Here is a 19,279-nt window from a genome sequence, read left to right as displayed (position 1 = left end):
TTGTGCTTCAAAGCGAGCAAAGAAGCGGTTCAGATTGTTGAGCAGAGGGATGTTGCTCTCACAGCTTTGTGGCGCGGGCTTGTAGTCCTTGATGGCCTGAATGCCCTGCCATAGGCTTTGTGCGTTCCTGCTGTCTTTGAAGTGGGTGGTTATCTTAGGCTTTGTGCGTTCCTGCTGTCTTTGAAGTGGGTGGTTATCTTGTGAGTGTATTCCTTTTTTGCTTCCTTGATGCCACGGGACAGGTTGGCTCTCGCTGTTCTCATGCCAGCTTCATCCCCTCTGTAGGCTTTGTCTCTGGCCCTCAGCAGCCTGAGGACATCCCCTGTCAGCCATGGCTTCCAGTTAGCCCGAGTGATGATGTCTTTTGTGTAGGTCACATCATCAATGCACTTGGTGATGTAAGAGGTTACAGTGTCTGTATACTCCTCTATGTCTGTCTGGTTGTTGTAAGTGGCTGCCTGCTTAAACATTTCCCAGTCTGTTGTGTCAAAGCAGTCTTGAAGAGCATCAGAGGCTCCCTCAGGCCACACTTTTACCTGCTTGCGAACCGGTTTGTTTGCATGCATGTTGTCCTCACACGTCTAGAGTATACGGCTCTGCTTGCTACAGCATGAGAGTGCCATCGTGTGGCTGAACTTTGCTACTGTAAGATCATGTGGTGAAACAGAAATTCAAATACGTCAACCTGACAACAGAAAATGAAAGTAAAACAATTCTCCGTTCCTGCATTCAGTCAGTGGAAATGGTAGTTAAACGCGCTCTTTTTTTGCATTAGTGTTATCTTGAAATAAGCCTCCATACGTTTCAGAACCACTTTAATGTGAGTATAGGCTAGCCTAAATAGTGTTCAGGTAAATCTTATAGCAATATAAATGCAATTCGTTGCGTTGACTAGCTAGCGTAGCGTGTGTGATTAGCCAAAACATCGAAACCTTAGATGTTATGTTCTAGTGAACTTGTTTCTTATGACCATTAACATTACTGTTTTCTCTGCCTTTGTCTTCTAGGATTAGGCTAGAGAGTGTGATTGGCATTCTCCATTTCCATGAACAATGTCGGGGACACTTGCACTTGTGAAACCATATGTGTTTCTTCTGGCTTTTGACGCTTTGCTGTGGCTATTAATTTGGCTTTCCGTCGTGAGTTTAGGTGTCACAAACAGCGTCGGTGTTACATGGCTATGGTGTTACAGGCTGGTATGTTGGGCTATACTTCACCATTTGGCGCTGTTGATCAATATCGAGAAGGGACAGCAGATGGTGCTGGTGCGATGGGTTGCAGCACTGTGTCTCCTCCTTCCCACTTACGAGACTGTAAAAACTTTGATTCCGTTCACCCTACAAAACAACTGCCCAGTTCCCGATGTCGGGATGGTGGCCCTGTGTGCAGCGGCCGCAAGCATGGCATGTCTGTTGTGGGAGTGGGTGTTCCATGACAAGGCGAAGGGTGATAGCGGAAAGCAAATTAAGCAACAAGAGGCCCGGGCACTGCTCATGAGGGTGGTACGTTATTCATATCCAGACTACCTTTACCTGGGAGCTGCCTTCTTTTTCCTCACCTTGACAGCTCTGGGTGAGTGTCCTTCTCACCACTACTTCTGCTGATTATAACAATACAAATAACTTACTCAGATATAAAGAAAAACTCACCAATGATGTTCCTTTTAACGAGAACCTGAAAATATTATGTTTACCCCAGTAAGTGAATTTAGAAAATTTTGGCTAGATCACACAAAAGAGCAGGCTTTTGCTTAAAATGGCTTCCTGAAGATTGTGCATACTCTCATTTTCTCTTGTAGGGGAGACTTACATTCCAATATATATTGGGAAAGTGATCGATATTCTAAGTGGTACCTATGATCATGACAGCTTCCTCTCGGCGATTGGCCTATTGGGTCTGTTCTCTTTGGGCAGGTAATATAATTTATAAGGACTCCGGATAATAGCTTTATTGCTCAGTACCATAACACATATCCAAAAGAGATTTTGTCCTCTGAAAAAATAATAATCTATAAACCTCTCTTTTTCAGTTCTCTATTTGGAGGCCTACGTGGAGGTATGTTCATGTGTAGCCTCTGTCGAATGAACAAGAGAATACGACACATGCTCTTTCAGAACCTGATACGGCAAGAGATTACCTTCTTTGAAGAAAACAAGCCAGGTCAGTGCATTAAGAATTTAGAGACATAGGCTACTGCATTCAGATATTGACATAGGCGCTGACGCACTTCAGTAAGCAGAACATATGAAGCGTTCTCTATCTTTGCCAGTCTTAAAGATGTTTAGAAATGTTTTGTTTCGACATACGCACGTGCAGGTAGCCTTTCATCACGGCTCATCTTGGACACCGATAAGATGGGCCGCTCGGTGGCCATGAACGTGAACGTGCTCCTGCGCAGCCTGGTGAAGACCACAGGCATGCTGTGGCTCATGCTGGGCCTCTCCTGGGAGCTCACGCTGCTGGCCTGCGTCGAGATGCCCCTGGCGGTCCTGCTGCAGAACTCCTACAACATGCTCTCACAGGTGAACGCACACATGCTGCAGCTGATGGCGTTCAGTTTAGCCATTCAGGGTTATAGCAATTCAAAGCAATGTTTTGTTCACATTTCACATGTATCTTACGAGTGAGCTCGTGCATGCACATACTGTATAGGGCCGCACAGTGATATTATAATATAATAATTATAATGTAGTTAAACAAAGCAGGCATTATAACATGGTATCAGGTAACTGAAACTCTGTTTGCTCTTGCAACATTATTAGGTGTTATACAACAATTGGGTTCTATGGAACTATTTATTTGTTTCTGATTGGCCGAGAGACGTTCCATGAGTTGGAATATCCCTGGACATTTCAACTCAGACTTTGCACAGCTAATAATAAATCACTCCGCGATACAATGCGAAGATTTGACACAATGTTCTCATCCCAGCTCTCCACTATTTCTCCACTATTTTCATCCTTGTAACATGCATGCAGCAAACCTAGATATGAATGTGATTTCAGCCCGACTTTCAACATTTCTTTCAAGAAGACACGTAAACCACAAAGACCCGTAATGAGGGATCTGGAATGTTGGTTACCTAGCAACCAAGACGCTGTCTATTGAAAAGGGAACTATTTTTTGGTGCGTAAGAACGATGTCGAAATTAACATTTTTAAACAATAACGGGATGTTTTCAGATTATTTAGTTTTTGGTAGAATTGTTGTATAAAAGCAATATAGCACTCGTGATCGTGGGATTGGTCATGGATATTCCCACGGGTGTTGTTCGGCCGTAGCCACGAGGCCGGAGGCCGAGTGGCGCAGCCAACAACAGCACCAACCCCACTCTCACTCGTGCTATATTGCTTAATTCTTTAGAAGGGTTGTTAGGGACAGAAAAAAGATCTCTAAGAGTTGTGTAAGTGGAGGAATTATGTGATTTTATGTGTCTGGGTATAATACGGCACTACAGCTAGATATGGTGCTGTGTTTTTTTTTTTTTTTTACCAGAGATGAAAACTACATTCCGTTGCTTAGCAAGAGTTTATTTATCATTGCAACGCGTACAGTCTGAATCACACATTGTGACACATGTCATGGAGCCTGAAATAGTATTTGTTCCCCCTGTTTTATTCCTCTTGAGGCTAGGAGCTATATTGCCACAAGCAGTTGCTGGGTAGAGCTGTCCTCAGGAGATATACAAGAGCTTTAAGAGAGATGTACACAAGCTAGACAAGAGTTATGAGGAGATACACAAAAGCTCACCTTGTATTGCTTGCCTTGTGAGGATTTTCTCTCAGGCATACTCTGAGCAAAAGTGAGCAAGACTACTCTTGAGTTTGTTCTTAATTGTCAATGACATTATAGTCTAATAATAGACATTATGTTCATTTTATTAAGTAGTAACATTAATTTAGGAATATGGTACGAAGTTGGTCAGTCTCTGTGTATTTTTATGGGTTAGATGTCCATAAAATCTCCATACAACATGGTATTCCGCTTTCAGACATTTCACAGTCCCCCCAGTTTGTGGTTCACTGATCCGCACATAGGTGGAGAGAACGATCCTATCCTTATTGCTCCTGTGGTCTGCTTGGTTAGTAAGTGCTTCTCGTCCCTGGTGCAGGATCTATCCCAGCAGCTGCAGGACTGCCAGGCGGAGACGCAGGAGCTGGCCGGCGAGGTCATCGGGGCGGTGCGCACAGTGCGCAGCCTCCACGCCGAGCAGCAGGAGCTGCGCCGCTACCAGGAGGCCCTCGACAAGATGTTCAACATCAAGAAGCGCAAGGGCATCTACAGCGCCATGCATCTGCTGCTCAGGAGGGTAAGAGAGCCTCATCTAACCTAATCTCTTATTTTATCTCATCTAACCCCAAGGCAATGCCAGAGACCAGTAAAGGTAAAGAAATATAGCACTACCCTGTTCTGTTTTACTAGATGGCAAAACTGAAGTGCTGTTAAAAATCAAAAGAAGGATCTGTACACTGTTCAATGCTCCTATAAAAGTTATTATGCAACGATTTGATCAGAGATCTTCGTCAGGCATTGTCTGAAGTGCTGAAAACTCATACAATGTTCATTAATGTAGTGGTTTGATATATCAAATGTTTTTCCCTGAGTAAGACTTACAGAACAGGTAAAGTGCACACCTTAACAGGATGTGTATATGTTGTGTTAAACCAGTGACATTGGTATTGTAAGTGTTTTGTGCTTCCTTCTCTGCTATGAAACGTCCAGTATAACATGTGCCCTTGGTAGCATATTTTTACTACCATATTTATCTGGAGACCAGTGCCCATCAAGGCAGTTGGAACTAGAGGTCACTCCCTACTTTGTTTGTAACTTACTTAAGCCTTGTTTTGTATAGTTAGAGAATACTGGTGAAACCCTTGCTGGGGGGACACAAACATGTCCTCTCCTTTGATGGGCACTGGCCCATCATTGAAAATAATAAAAGCCTGTTTCCTGATTTTACATCTTCCTGACTGAGTCTCCAGATACATATGGTAGTAAAAAATATGCTATCACCCTGAATGGACTTTGTCCGCATGTAGAGCCATAATCCTCTGATGTCTGCACAAGCAAGCAAATGCAAAGTGATGACAATGTTACTTACAGGTGTTAACAGCTACATTTCCAATAGTGAAGCGATTGCGGTGCTGCTCCCAGAGGCATTGCCTGAACAGACCAGTGAGCACAGGAGGGGCCTGTACTTTATGTTCATGGGGCACAAGGGAGATTTAATGTAAATGAGTCCTGGCCTCAATGGGAAAGATAATGGGACCACAAGCCAACTCATTTCAGAGTTCAGTAGCTTGCAAGCTGTTAGGATAATCTGTTATGCACATGCTCTGTATTCCCCATCAGCAGGATGCTTTACTGCAGTCGCCAGTTATGGTTACCATGGGCACTGGTATGTCTGCCACATAACAAACTTTCTAGAACAATCTACGTGCACATTTTCCATGGTGTGTAGTTATATACAGTATGTGTTGATGATAAACAAAGTTGATGACATTGTTGATGATATGACAATGTTGTTTTTAATCAGTCATTCAGGTCTCAGGTTGATTTGTTTCCTTTAGTTTGGGGTTTTGGAGTAACTTTTTTTGCAGTAACAAAAACTCCAAAAACCTCCAAAAGTACCAAAAAGTTAACAACCAGAAGCTCGCTCGATATTTCAAACCTAATTAGATGTCAGATGGGATCCATAGTCTTTGCACTTTCAGGTTGGCTCGTTTTGCCCCATTGAGTTTGAACAAGCGCTCTGATTAATCTCTCTGTCAGAGCGTATCTTGCACAGCACAGCTCAGCGCGTTCCGCTCAGGCTCTGTCCTTCTACTGGGCACACAGAAAACAGATGAGCTTAAGCTAGGCTCCATCTGAAAGAATGGGCGACTTAAAATGTATTTGCAGGTCTCTAACTCGGTGAAGGTTAGGTTGGTAAATTTGCAGGATAGAACCGTACTGATGCACTCACTGGGATTATTTTCAATTGTTTGTCAGAATAAGAAGAACAATAAGTTATGCACCATAGTGCAACATTCAGCAATGCATTATGTTTTCGGCTTGTCCGCCATCCATCCGTAAATATGTCTGAGACATTCTTGAGAATGCGATATCTCAAAACACCTTGAGAGAATTTCCTCTGATATAGCGTAAAGGTTCACTTGGATTGCTGTGGCCTTATGTTTGTCTAATTTATGTGCTTGCATGTGTAAGAACACCTTGAGGGGATTTCTTCAGTTTTTGTATTTTGTACATGTTTATACAAAATACAAACTCTTTGAACTACAATAAACCTATTGAATTTTGTCACTGTGACCTCACATTCTTATGAAGCTATGCATCTGGAACGCCTTGACTGTATCCTAACTGCATCTGAGCGAGCAACTGTCGCATGACATTAAATGCTCTCTGTCCACACTGAATCCGATGAATATGCCCTTCTATTGTGTTATATTTCTCGTTCAAAATAGCAGAGCAACGCAAACTACAGAAAGACAATAGAGATGGGGCGTCCAAAACAAATTCTGGTCAAAACGTCCCGCTGCATTGCGCAGTACAACACAGTGTGACTTTGTGTGAGAAATTTAATTAAACTGATTTTATTGCTAATGCTCGCTTGTGTGAAGGTGCACTACTGCAGCCCAGTAATTCTAGTTCCTAATGACAAGATACTGATTGTACAAATCTGTTTGTGTGTGTCCTTGTGCAGACGGTGACAGTTGGAATAAAGGTCCTGATGCTGCTCGTGGGGCGAGCCCTCATCGCCTCCCAGCAGCTCAGCATGGGGAGCCTGCTCTCCTTCGTCCTCTATCAAAAAGACATGGCCACCAATATGAAGGTAAAACACACTCCTACGTGCAATTTCAAACCAACGGTGGGGTTTTCATCTACAAATAACTAGCCAACTAAAAGCCAACTGACTTGCCTGATTGGTTTAAAAGGCAGTATGCAAGAATGTCATAGGACCAATAAACTAGCCACCTTTCATCCAACTATCCACGTAGCCCTAGGTTGTGCTATGCAGCTCAGCTATCACAGCACAGCATCGCCAACTATATTACCTAATGACAGAATCCTAGCAAGTCCTTTTTCTGTGTTGCTTGTGCTATTGTTGGTCTGTGTAAGGTTTTAAACGTTTTAGTAGTTAGGTTGATAGTTTGGACTAAAACTCCTTATTGGTGCTTTGATGGGAATGACGGGTCTGTTTATCTATTCTTCCCATGACCATCTAAATGAAATTGAGGATGTTATAAAAATGGTGATTCCTTCAAAACACCTCAAGAACAAGTAATAACGTACCTTTAATGACCTTTAATATAAAATTGGGAGGCTTTTTTCTGGCACCCTTTTAACTTAAAAGCAACATGCTTTTAAGCAAAGTAGCTTGTGAAGTTTTTGCAGTGATGAAAGGTAATTGCACTGCCTGCACTCTCATATCTATTTTCAGCACCTGGTATATATCTATGGAGACATGCTGAACACGGTGACGTCATCTGTCAAAGTCTTCCAGCTCCTCGACAGGAAACCGAGGATGAAGGAGGAGGGTTCGTTGGCACCCAAACAACTGGAGGGCAAGCTAGCTTTCCACAAGGTCACTTTCTCGTACCACTCTCGCCAGGATGTCCAGGCACTGAGGGTGAGAAAAACAGGGGAATTCATAAAAACAGGAAGAGTTCCATCAGGTTGCCTGAGATGAATGATGGGCTATGGCTTTACTATAAATGAGAAATCTTTTCAATTTTTAAGGCTTTTAGCTGGTCACTTTTCTGTGTAGTTGATTTACTCCACACTCCAATATATCTTTCCTTTAATTATTGAAGTCCATTTAGTGCTTGAAGTTCCAAACTCTGTAACCATGGCTGCAAAGTTTTTTTTTCTGTTTTTCATTTTTGGACTGTCTCCTCAGAATGTGACGCTGGAGATAGCTGCAGAGCGCATGACTGCGCTGGTGGGGCTCTCTGGTGGTGGGAAGAGCTCGTGCGTGAGCCTGCTGCAGCGCCTCTATGAGCCGCAGGGAGGGGAGGTGCTGCTGGACGGGGAGCCGCTCCACCACTACGAGCACCGGTACCTGCGCAGCAAGGTGGGCACACCAGCTCTCATTACCTCCCATTACCACCAGCTCTCCATCAACTACCCACATGTCCGCACTCTGGGAAGAGCCGTGAGAGAAAGCCATTTTCTCATCAATGCCACCACCAACATGGCTAACTTTGACTCTCTAAAGGGCTGTCGGTGTATGGTTACTTCATCACATTACACGGGCTGTGTGCTCCTCCAGCCTAGCTCGTATAGCCAGATACTGATGTGCTGAAGTATGAGACTAGCTTGCTTGTAATGAGTAGAAAGAAACTTTATTTTCAGGTAAATAAACAAAACTTACATGCTGAACTTTTGATGAATTTAAAGTGGACTGCATGACTAATTTGTTCAGTGATTCATATGCTGTGGTTATAAAAAACAATGTCAGTGTTTCCCATACATTGACTTATTTGTGGCGGCCCACCACAATATCAACATTGACCACCACAGAATGATTTTCCAGGTTGTACTAAATTGTGCTTAAATCTGGTTAGTATCATAACCACGCTGCGGTAATTTGTTAAAAACTGTTGCATTCAGGTTAATTCTGCAAACCTACCACCACAAATAGAATTCAATTTGTGGGAAACACTGAATGTCCATGAAAGTACAATTACATGCTTTCGCAATCTAGAGGCAGTAAACAAGTCATGAGTTCTTTGTATTCTGTCGTTGGTTAAGTTAAAGGTTGTGCACAATTATCTATGCTGTTATTTTCTTCTGTGCAGTTTATTGGACTATGGATTTCCTTTACATAATATGAGATGAAAGCTGTTATTGAAGATGGCTTTCATAAAATATACCTTTGTTTTGCGTGTTGTGTTGTCCCCTTGTGAAAACTAATAGAAGAAAAATGTGTGTGTGTGTGTTCGTGTTCCATTTACGTGCCTGTGTTATAGAATAACTGTAACATGGCCCAAGGAAGAACCCATTCGATTTTTGGTGAGATCCATGAATTTAGTTTAACTTTCGCTGACAAAGGGAGATATACCATTTGTCTTTGGTGGAGCTGTTCAAATGCCCTTCAAGTTTAAAGTAATTTGAACTGGTCTAATGCAATTCCAGTTGCAATTCCAGACGCAATTAAAACAATTGTTGCATTAGACAGTATTATATTTTTTTAGCAATTAAAACCTATTGATAGCTGTATTTACATTCCTTTCTCTTCACAACCATAAATGAAACAGTACATAAGCAGTAACTAAATCTCAAGAGAAATGCCTTCTCTGTGGAAAGCACTCACTATGGGCTTTGCAAGTATGTTACAGTTGACCTTCTATCGAATAGGTTTTCACTCAATGCTAATCTAAAAGTATTTGAGGAAGAATTTGTGCAAGGAACCTGAGAGGGTGAAAATGTCAAAAGAAGGACATGGTCCTTTCAAAATGAAATGTTACCTCTCTGAACATGATCATCCTACTAATTGCATTTCCTCCTCTCCCTGTCTTTTGTTCTGATGACCTTTCTCCTCCCTCAGATGGCTGTGGTATCCCAGAATCCTGTGCTGTTCTCAGGCTCGGTCAGATACAACATTGGCTACGGCCTGAAGGGCTGCAGCGAGGAACAGGTGAAGGAGGCAGCAAAGAGAGCCAACGCTCACGACTTCATCTGCCAACTACAGGATGGCTATGACACAGGTTAGATACACACAACAGATGATATTCAATATGCAAACACAGTGCAATTATACATACACTATAAAGTACTGTATCTTGAATGCAATAATTAATGTGATCATTAAATCATTCTTCAAATACCTGTTTGTCATATACAGTATTTACACTGAACAAAAATAGAAATGCAACAGTTCTGTCTTTTTTGAATTGTAAAATATATTTGTCACAAAAAATATTTCAAATGAATGGCCATCTCACCTTTGGCAAGACAATACAGCACCCAACAGGTGTGGTATATTTGAACCAAACACCAACAAAACACCAGACCTCAGCAGGAATGAGGAATGTTGTTAGAGAACCCATCATGAGTGTGGATGGGTATGGGTCTGGGATGTCATATACTACTGTTGAGCCTTCTGGAGATGTCATGGGCCTATTTCAACAACATACCAATGAAGGAAGGTGCCTGCTTGATAACCCCACTTAAATGCTCACAAAGGCTGCTCTGTTGGTGATTTTGTTTTGTTTTTGTTGCTTCGGTTCTTTGGTTGGGCATTCAGGCTATTCAGACAGTGCATGTCCATGTCCACCAGCTAACTGTGCAGTGACGTTGTTTCCTGCGTCATGTGGTGTAATGTTTAGATAGCCCTGGTTGTTGATTGGCCACTGTGGGAAATCCCCTTTCTACAGCACAAGGAATTTAACACCTCTCTTGTTCAGTATAACAGATAACCACCTAACACAGAGTGTGTGTGTGTGTGTGTGTGTGTGTGTGTGTGTGTGTGTGTGTATTTAGAGGTATGGGATGAGTGAATGACATATGATAATGGAACAAATACTATAAGGCTATTATCATGACATGAGATGCTATAATCATGAAATGAGTTGCATCTGATTCCTGCCTGTATGTCTGTCTGTCTCTGTCTCTCTCTCTGTCTCTCTCTCTCTCTCTGTCTGATGCTCTTGGTTCAGATGTGGGGGAGTGTGGAGATCAGCTGTCTGCTGGCCAAAAGCAGTGCATTGCCATTGCCCGCGCCCTGGTGCGGAGACCTCAGATCCTCATCTTGGATGAAGCCACCAGCTCCATGGACGTCAATACACAGGAGGCTGTACGTGCTAGTTCTAGTCTCTCACATCATCTACACCTACACCATAGCAGTTTCAGCTCTCAGTTCACACACTATGGAGGTTCTTAACTGCACTGGAGAAAAAAAAGGGCGGAATCCTTTATAAATTATTTTTGGTATTTCTTTTCACCATCATGTTTTTTTTTAGATGAATAACATTTTTTTTTTGGGGTGGGGTGTTCAAATGCAGGGGCCAGCCCAGTTTACGCTTCATTTTTCTGGCAATCAGGCTCCAGTAGGCGTAGTGGCAGTGCTGCTTTGTAATGAGTTCTTCCTGCAGATTTTCAAGGGGGAAACTAATGAAAGCTCTCTGCATACCTGCTTTCCCAGGTTAAGATGGCCTGCACTGCATTAATCAACACTACCTCCTCAATCTAGTCATGCAGTGAGGGAGGCTCATAGGTCAGGGTAGATTAGTAGTAAGCACTCAAGGTAAATTGCATTTTTCTTTGAAAAAAAAAACCTCTGAATGTGTCAAAGATTTCAATGCAACAGCAGAGGCAAAAACAAGTGTTTGGGTATGGGTAGTCAAACCACTATTGCCACATTCTTCTCATACCTGCTACTGAAATCTCTTCTCAGTAAAGGTTAGCATCCTTCACAGTATCCTTATTCAGAGTACTGTGTGTCTCCGTGTGGTTTGCCAGGTCCAAGCGGTTCTGAACGGGGCCGAGGGCCAGACAGTGCTGGTGATTGCCCATCGGCTGCAGACAGTAGAGCGAGCGGACCACATCATTGTCATGGACAACGGCGAGGTGGTGGAGCAGGGCACGCACCAGCAGCTCATGAAAATGGAGGGCCAGTACTACCGGCTCCGAGAGAAACTCTTCCCGGAGGACTGAGAGGGCTGGGAGTTGAAACCCAACGGCAGCTGGATCAGTACACACCTGGTCTTGCCAGGCCAGACACTTGTCGCTTCAGGATGACAGACACACATTTCAGGACAACTGTTGGTGGGTGATGGCAGATGGCTCTGCTGCTGACAAGGCGATGCCCACAGGCAACCTATCACTTCACAGAGGCACCAGTGCATATTGGGCAAACAGAGGCTCTGAGTCACTGAATCTGCTTTATGCATTGTCCTCTCAAGGCATTGGATTGGTTTAGACATTTTACACTCCATCAAGCTTCTCACATTAATGGTTTCCACTCACATCTGAGCCAGATTACCCCATGGCTATCTGCATACAGAACATGGATTACAATACACAACAAATTTCCGATCACATTTATCCCTGAGAGACAAGTAAAACCTCCAGAGCTACTCCTTCATGATAAGTCTCTTTCTCATCAAAATGCCATTTTATGCTGTGAGGTAGGAGGAGCTGCTGTGAAAGCATTTTTGAGAACAGAATACAAAACCTTTGAGATTTCTTTTGGATTTTTTTTTTCTTCAAACATTTGTGTGTGTTTCCATCCCACTACCACCATTGTACTCAAAGATATAGAATTTATATAGCATACATACACCCCTTTCTTCCCCCTCAATCTACATGGTATTACAAATGTGATGTCATAGACTGCATTCACTTAATCTTAATCTTTGAACAAAATGATTGATTGATTTTTATTTATGTAGATTCTACCCAAACTTTCATGGATAAAGCCAGCTTAAACCAGTTTATGCAGTGTTTGCACATTTTCATTGACTTTACACATGCGAGTTATGTAAGGGATAATGTATAGAACGCTGGTCATTATGGGGAAAATAAGTCCCGACAGGGCGAACCGGACCCCGAGGCGCCAGCGGAGGGGTCTTGTTTCGCCCTGAAGGGACTTATTTTCCCATGATGACCGGCGTTCTATACATTATCCCGCTTATTATACGGCTACTTGCCAAAACGAAAAAATAAACTCCATGATATGTCTCTTTACACTTATTTGTTACCGTTTCGTCGTGGCTTTTGCTGAGAAACAAATAGTTCGCAACACACGCTGAACTTGAATCAAACATTCTTTAGAACACAGCTGATCAACCGTCTGCTTTCACTTTTGAATGAAGTTCCAAGCACAAACTCCGTTGCCATTGACAGCGGTCATTCTTGTTTTCAGAGGTCCTTTCCCAAGAAATAATGACCGCTAGAACTTTCGGAAATCCCATTCAAGTCAATGGAGCATTCTACTTGCATTGTGAAGAGCCGTATAATAATTGCCATTATCATAGGCAAGGCAGGCAGAGAGAAGCGCTCATTTTTGTTGATTTACATTTTATTATGTGGACCACTCAAGCATGAGATACAAGAATATGTGGCAGGTTGCATTCACTTGTCAGAGCTGAATTTACTGGTGCTGGTGCTGAAATGGTTCAGATGCTCCCCGCCCTCTCTTGTCCTCTTCTTCCTCATTCTGTCTCCACCAGAGAACGGACAAGAGAAGTAGCAGGGAGAGGAAAGTGGCATTGATCTACTATCAGTCCAAACACCACACACACACACACACATACACACACACACACACAGTCACAAACACAGCCTCATTCTTTCATTCTTGTTCTTCAAAGGTGGCTAAACCCAAGAGGTGGGTTTGATTTGTTGTTTAAGTCCCGGGCTGCAGGTGCCCATTTTCAAGTTGGTGTTTTGCAGCCAACATGAGAAGAGTATTTTGTATTTTGATATATGTTAGCACACACACACACACACACACACAGAACAAATAGGTAGACTGTAGTTTTAAAGGAAGGTGTGTCCTATAGTTTGTCCTTAAATCTAAATTATTCTGTTATTTTTTGTGATGCGATAAAGACGGATTTTTGTTATCAGAATTGTTGATTTAAATTTTGCAATGTTTCAGTCTGTGGAAAAAGTACCCAAAGCTAAGGAAACATGTTCCCTAGGCCCCTATGTTATGAAATGATAATGGAATCAGGAATTAAAGGCAACTTATACATGCTTGAAGGTTGTAAGGACCACTGGGTGTCAGTGGCATACCATCCTGATGATTGCAATCACCTAGAAAATGTTTGACATTCCAGGAAAAATCATATTTTATCCATCCAATTTGTTGCTAACTCCCTAACATTACGCATACTGTAATTATTTCCACTTCAAATAAGAATTCTGTGCTTCAGTATATTTCACCAGAGAATTATATTTTACAGCACTTACTGCCTTGGTCTGTCTGTTCAGAAGGTGATGTGCAGCACACCTCACCACATGCTTCCTAAAGCACCTCACACATTAAATTAGCTTGATTGGCACATTTTTCTTGACCACTTTTTTTCTTACCCAGTCTTACCCCCCGCTGTTCGGTGGGCTCTAAGATCTGGTGTGAGCGCTGGCCAATCCATCACAAAAATAATAGCAGCTGCCTCTTCTCTATTTGGAGGGCCGATTAGAGTCATTTTCTTGTAGGGGGAAGTAAGCTTCAGTCCGAAGCGTCCACCTATGTACAGCATGGTGTTGATTGATTGTGTTTCTTTTACCCTGGGTAAAAATCCCTTTCGCTATCACCAGATCATCCATGGCCATCAAGTCCTCCATGCTTGACAAATGGCACCATGCACTCCAGCATAGCTTAATTTGTTCTGTGCCTTACAAATTTCCCCCTCTGTTATTCAAAATGTCTGTTATCCAAAACCCTTTTCAGGTACCATTTAGATATATGCTGTTGCTTGCATATGCTGTTTTTGGCCCTCATGTCTCTTTCTATCTTGGTTAAATCTGTCTTCTCTCTTCTCAGCTTCACATTGCATCTTTCCGGGTCTCATTTCAAGTTGGGGAAGACAGCTGATACAAATGCTGAGTCTTAATAGCACATAAATGTTCAATTTTATTATCGCTGTGCTGACAGTTTTGTCAGTTATCCTTAATAATTTAGCATTGCCAACACAGCATGTCACTGAAACATTGGAGGGGGGAAATGGGGTCCGCTGGCATTTTGCTCATTGGTTTACTGCACCACCCGTTGTGGTCTATAGTCATTTTTTTTTCTTAATATTCACAAGTTAAATCAAAGGTGATAATGGTCCAACAGTGGACAAGAAGAGACAGCACTGATGGTTGGATATCTGCCAAATTTTGCTATGTGGGCTTAACCAGAATTAAATAGGCTATCAAAATGTTAGAAGTCTAAGAGCCTATAAACATGCCAAGATAGGGTGCATCTAGATCAGTGGTTTTCAAAGTGGGGGCCGTGAGGGGGTGCCAGGGGGGCCTCAGCAAGTTGGAGGGAAAAATAAAAGCAAGAAATAAATACATTTGAAACATTTAAAATATACTATGAGTGTTGTTATACAATGCCATTATAATAATGTGACGCATATCTGAACATATTTCCCATGATAATGACTGGGAATAATAGTAGAGTGATGGCTCTCATATAGCAGAAAGCCCCAAATTAAATTTTTACACACTGAATGCTCCATCGCGATGTGGTTGTGGCTAAAATAATTATTAGATTAGCTTAATGTATTTTTACATTTGCCGTAGTATTGTCAATGGGTTTAATTAATAAAACATCAAGGGGTCGTGGAAAAGTTTGGGAACCCCTGGTCTAGATTTCTAGGCTAGCCAAGATTAGCACTGCCTTTAAATTACGTAGGCCTAGGCATTTGTTGCTGGGGGAGGGGGGAATATTCTGATAGTTATAAATGCAAAACAAAAATGTCCCTTTCTCTCTGAAATTCTGAGTTGTAATCAGAATATTGATCCCTTTTTCAGATATATTTATGTATTTGGTTGTTTCATTAATTGGATAGTTTGTAGTTTTGGATTTTTAGTCTAGGCCAATTTTTAAAAGAAATTAACCCTGAAGGCAAATCATGTTAATTTGTGGCATACAACATTTATAGGGGTTTTGAAGGGTGCTGAATTCAAATCTTCTGTATGCCAGGGTCAAAAATGTCCCATAATGCCTCAAAATGGAGAAATCCAATATGGCCGCCGCCACCAGGTCAAAATCTAATTAATCACTTATCTTTTAGACTGTACAAAGTAAAAACCTGCATGTAATGTGCTTTTATAGGTTTTCACATATAGGGAATTCAATGCCATGCTCAGATTTAAGATCAAGACTAGAGAAAATGCTTGAAAGTAATGTTCATGGTTAAAATTGTTGTCTCGGATAATGAATAATTCATGAAAAAAAAGGACCATGAAACAGGTTGATGGCTTTCTGAAGAATTTACTTGAAACATGTTTAGAAGCAAGGTTGATTACCATATTTTAACAATCTATTTATATTATTTATCTGTATTTTAACTATTTATATTTAGTATTTGAAGAAAATGCTTGAAACTCTTAAGCTATTGCTACCAGGGCTCCGAACCGGTTCAAGGAACGAAAACGAAAACCGAAAACGAACGGAATTTTACGGAATTTTACGAGGAGCAGAAACGGAAACGAAAACAAAATGATCTTCAACTGTTCCGGAACAGAAACGTTATTCTGAAATCCACAAAACCGGTTAATAACGTTTTTTTTTGTTCTCTATATATTTTATAAAATTTCACAAAAGCATATCCTATGTCAGGGAGACTATTTCCGGTTGTGCGAAAAACAAGCCCGCATCTACACTGTTAATGTGAGCTAACAAGCCGCTATGTAGCCAACTACTGTACAAATAATAATTTGATTTCTGCAGTTTGAAAAAAAAAAAAAAAAAGAATAAATGGACCTTTGTTCCAAATGTGTATATTTTGTCTTGCTGTTGTAATGTAACCTATCCGTCTGCCACTTCGGATCTTAGGCCAGCTCGTAGCGTAGGCTACTGAAACTGATTTGGAAATTGTTTGTAGCCTATGCGTAATAGCCTATTTTGCCTGTCCACGCCTTGTTGTTTTTAAAGTCTGGATTTGAAATGTTTGCGCAATTGTAGCCTATTCTATGTAGAAGAGTTAAACGGGAAATATGAGATAGGCCTTGTCAGCAACAGACAGGTTCGTTTATAAACAGGGTTGGAATTATAGCGCAAGCCTTTGAAGATCTCCATATGGATAAAACTTAGGCTACAATCAGGTAAGGAGTTTAGCACGTATCCAGAAATATTTTTGATAAGAAATTATTTATAGGCATAGGTTAGGCCTACAGTAAGTCTGGCTATGGGATGGATAGCCCATCTGAATGTTTTTGGATGCTGCCTGTGATTTATTATTTTTGGGCATAGCTACGGTAGGCTAAATCAAGGGGAAATAATGAGTAGGGGAGAGCCGGGACAGTTGAAACACTTTTTAATTAAACGTAATTTACATAGCGATCGTACCACACAGAAAGCTAATATTTGGTCACCTACATCTAACCTAACCTACATCTGTCCTCTGTCAAATACAGATGCATTTTCAGCTTTGAACAAAACCGTTATCATGAATGGTACTCCCAAAAGTTTTTATTTTAGATATATTGTTGCAGGGCTATACGTCTTTGTGCATGTCTGTTAACAACTCATTGCCATCATCATGAAGCGTGTATGCAGCGGTTTTTGAAATATCTAATATCTAATAGAAGTGGATGATTCTGCCATGTTTATAGCTAGAACGGTAAGCTTTCCCATTTATATCATGTTTATATTGTTGAAAATGTCGTTTCACTAGGTTTTTAGGTGGGTTAGGCCAATGCACATCCAAATAAGTAGGCTTAACGACCCACCGGCCGTCAGTCTCCATAGGATAACATGGGGAAACTCAACCCCCTATCTGGTGGGCCCAAATTTATTTTCATCTTCCTAAAACTGTTTTTCTATGTCTTACCTCCATAAATAATTGTTTAAACACACCTATTTGTGCATTTAATTAAAATACATGGAGTTACAGCCTGGTCAATCGTCCCGACACAGACATATGTCACTACAGCTTGATTTGCTTTCCATGTAAACAAGCATGCGATATGAAAGTCTGGGATTGTGGAGAACACTAAATGGTCTACTGAATAAGCATTACGTCAAACCTTTAAATGAAAAACACTCATTGATAATCGAAAAAATGTAACCACTAATTAAGTTTACTTTTGCGCATCAAAACTCGTTTATCACTCCGTGATAAAATGACATAGCAGGAAGATATTTGGCTGATAGAAGGAGGTTAACATGCTCTATGTTTTGACCGAAGGACGTCAGTCTATCATCATCACACTCGGAGAAAACTGGATTGTTTCATTCGTCCCGTGTTTCAATCGTCCCGGCTCTCCCCTACGTCTAATCTAAGGTAAAGTCCACAAAAATAGACTTGATAGGCCCGCCAAACACTGCCGGAACTTTAAGAACGAACGATATTTTGCGTTCCGAACCGGTTCAGGACCGATATGTTTGTGGCGGAACGCATGCAAGAACGAAAACGTTAAACATAGGCCTACCTGAACCGTTCGGAACGGAACGTTTGAAAAATAATTTCGTTTTCAAGCCCTGATTGCTACTAGATTTGCCTACTAATTAAATATTGTACCTGAGCCTATTGTTTTGATGTCAGTGTGCTATGATGACATGTTTGCCCATCCCACCCTACCCTTACCCCTACACACACAAATACCCATATGTAACCCTGAATGAGGCCACACCCTGCTCTGAGAGAGCTGAACAGGGGATGAGCCCAGAGCCACAGGTCTGTCGCCAGCCTGCAAAGACCTGGAGACCCCAAGCCCCGCTGTCTGCTGATGTAGGCCGCAGTCACCGTGCTGTGCCTACTGGGGATGCGTCTGTAAATACGACCCGGCGACGAATCTCCGGGTTCCATGGCACTCCCCCTCTCGGTGTTGGCGGGATCTCTCCACCAGTGTAGGGCCCTGTGAAGCCTGCGGGACACAGTCACCTTGGCCTGGGAGGGCCCTTGGGGGCACAGGCCTAGGCTCAACAGGCACCTCTGGACTGAGCGCATGTGAAGGAGGGCAAGGGGGACTACCTGCACCATTGCCACCCAAGGCCCAAGAGGCGAAGGCAGAGTTTCCACTACACATGGGCGTGCAACGTGAAGCGACTGAGACATGCGGCGAACGACTGCTGTCTCGCCGGTGAGAGAGTCACGGATGCCCTCCTGGAGTCCAGGACCATGCCCAGGAAGGTGGTGACCTGGGAAGGCTGGAGCCTGCTTTTCTTGGGATTGGTGCGCAAGCCCAAGTCCTGAATGTGCTTCAACAGCAAGGCCACGTGTAGGCGGCATTGCACTTCTGAGGCTGCACAGATGAGCCAGTCATCTAGATAGTTTAATATCCTGAGCCCCCGCTGCCTCATGGGTGCAAGAACTACATCCATGCACCTGGTGAAGGTTCGGGGGGCCAGAGAGATTCCAAATGGGAGGACTTAGAACTTGAAGACCTGACCCTGAAACGCAAACCTCAGGAACCGTCAATGCCCTGGTCATGGGTATCTGAAAATAAGCATCCTGTAGGTCGATGGTAGCAAACAGGTCCCCTGCATTGATGGCCTGCCACACCCTCGGAACTGTGATGAACCTGCACCTCAGAAACCGGAGGTGCACGTTGAGACCCCTGATGTCTAAAATAGGACGAAGGTCCTCTGTGTGCAGGAGGGTGGACAGCT

General features: G+C 42.4%; 1 protein-coding gene across 4 annotated transcripts; it reads left to right on the top strand.

Annotated features, from left to right (window-relative positions):
• Positions 1-200: 200 nt before the first annotated feature.
• On the top strand, positions 201-12,436 carry tap2t (transporter associated with antigen processing, subunit type t, teleost specific). Of its 4 annotated transcripts, none has more exons than XM_042083399.1 (12): positions 201-206; positions 1,248-1,572; positions 1,799-1,913; positions 2,030-2,160; positions 2,317-2,522; positions 4,112-4,309; positions 6,704-6,832; positions 7,442-7,630; positions 7,901-8,074; positions 9,551-9,710; positions 10,662-10,798; positions 11,464-12,436. In XM_042083399.1, the coding sequence occupies exons 2-12, from the start codon at positions 1,257-1,259 to the stop codon at positions 11,656-11,658; spliced, it is 1,950 nt and encodes a 649-aa protein (XP_041939333.1). In that variant the 5' UTR covers positions 201-206; positions 1,248-1,256; the 3' UTR covers positions 11,659-12,436. The 4 variants fall into 4 exon arrangements, with proteins under 4 accessions (XP_041939333.1, XP_041939331.1, XP_041939330.1 ...); XM_042083397.1 differs by lacking the exon at positions 201-206 and adding an exon at positions 637-745 and having other exon boundaries at positions 1,008-1,572; XM_042083396.1 differs by lacking the exon at positions 201-206 and adding an exon at positions 659-820 and having other exon boundaries at positions 1,008-1,572.
• The last annotated feature ends 6,843 nt before the right edge of the window (positions 12,437-19,279 follow it).

Source organism: Alosa sapidissima, chromosome 24 (genome assembly GCF_018492685.1).
Source record: "Alosa sapidissima isolate fAloSap1 chromosome 24, fAloSap1.pri, whole genome shotgun sequence".
NCBI lineage: Eukaryota > Metazoa > Chordata > Actinopteri > Clupeiformes > Clupeidae > Alosa > Alosa sapidissima.
The sequence above is the reverse complement of the archived record's forward strand: the minus strand, read 5'-3'. Positions and strand labels throughout refer to the sequence as shown.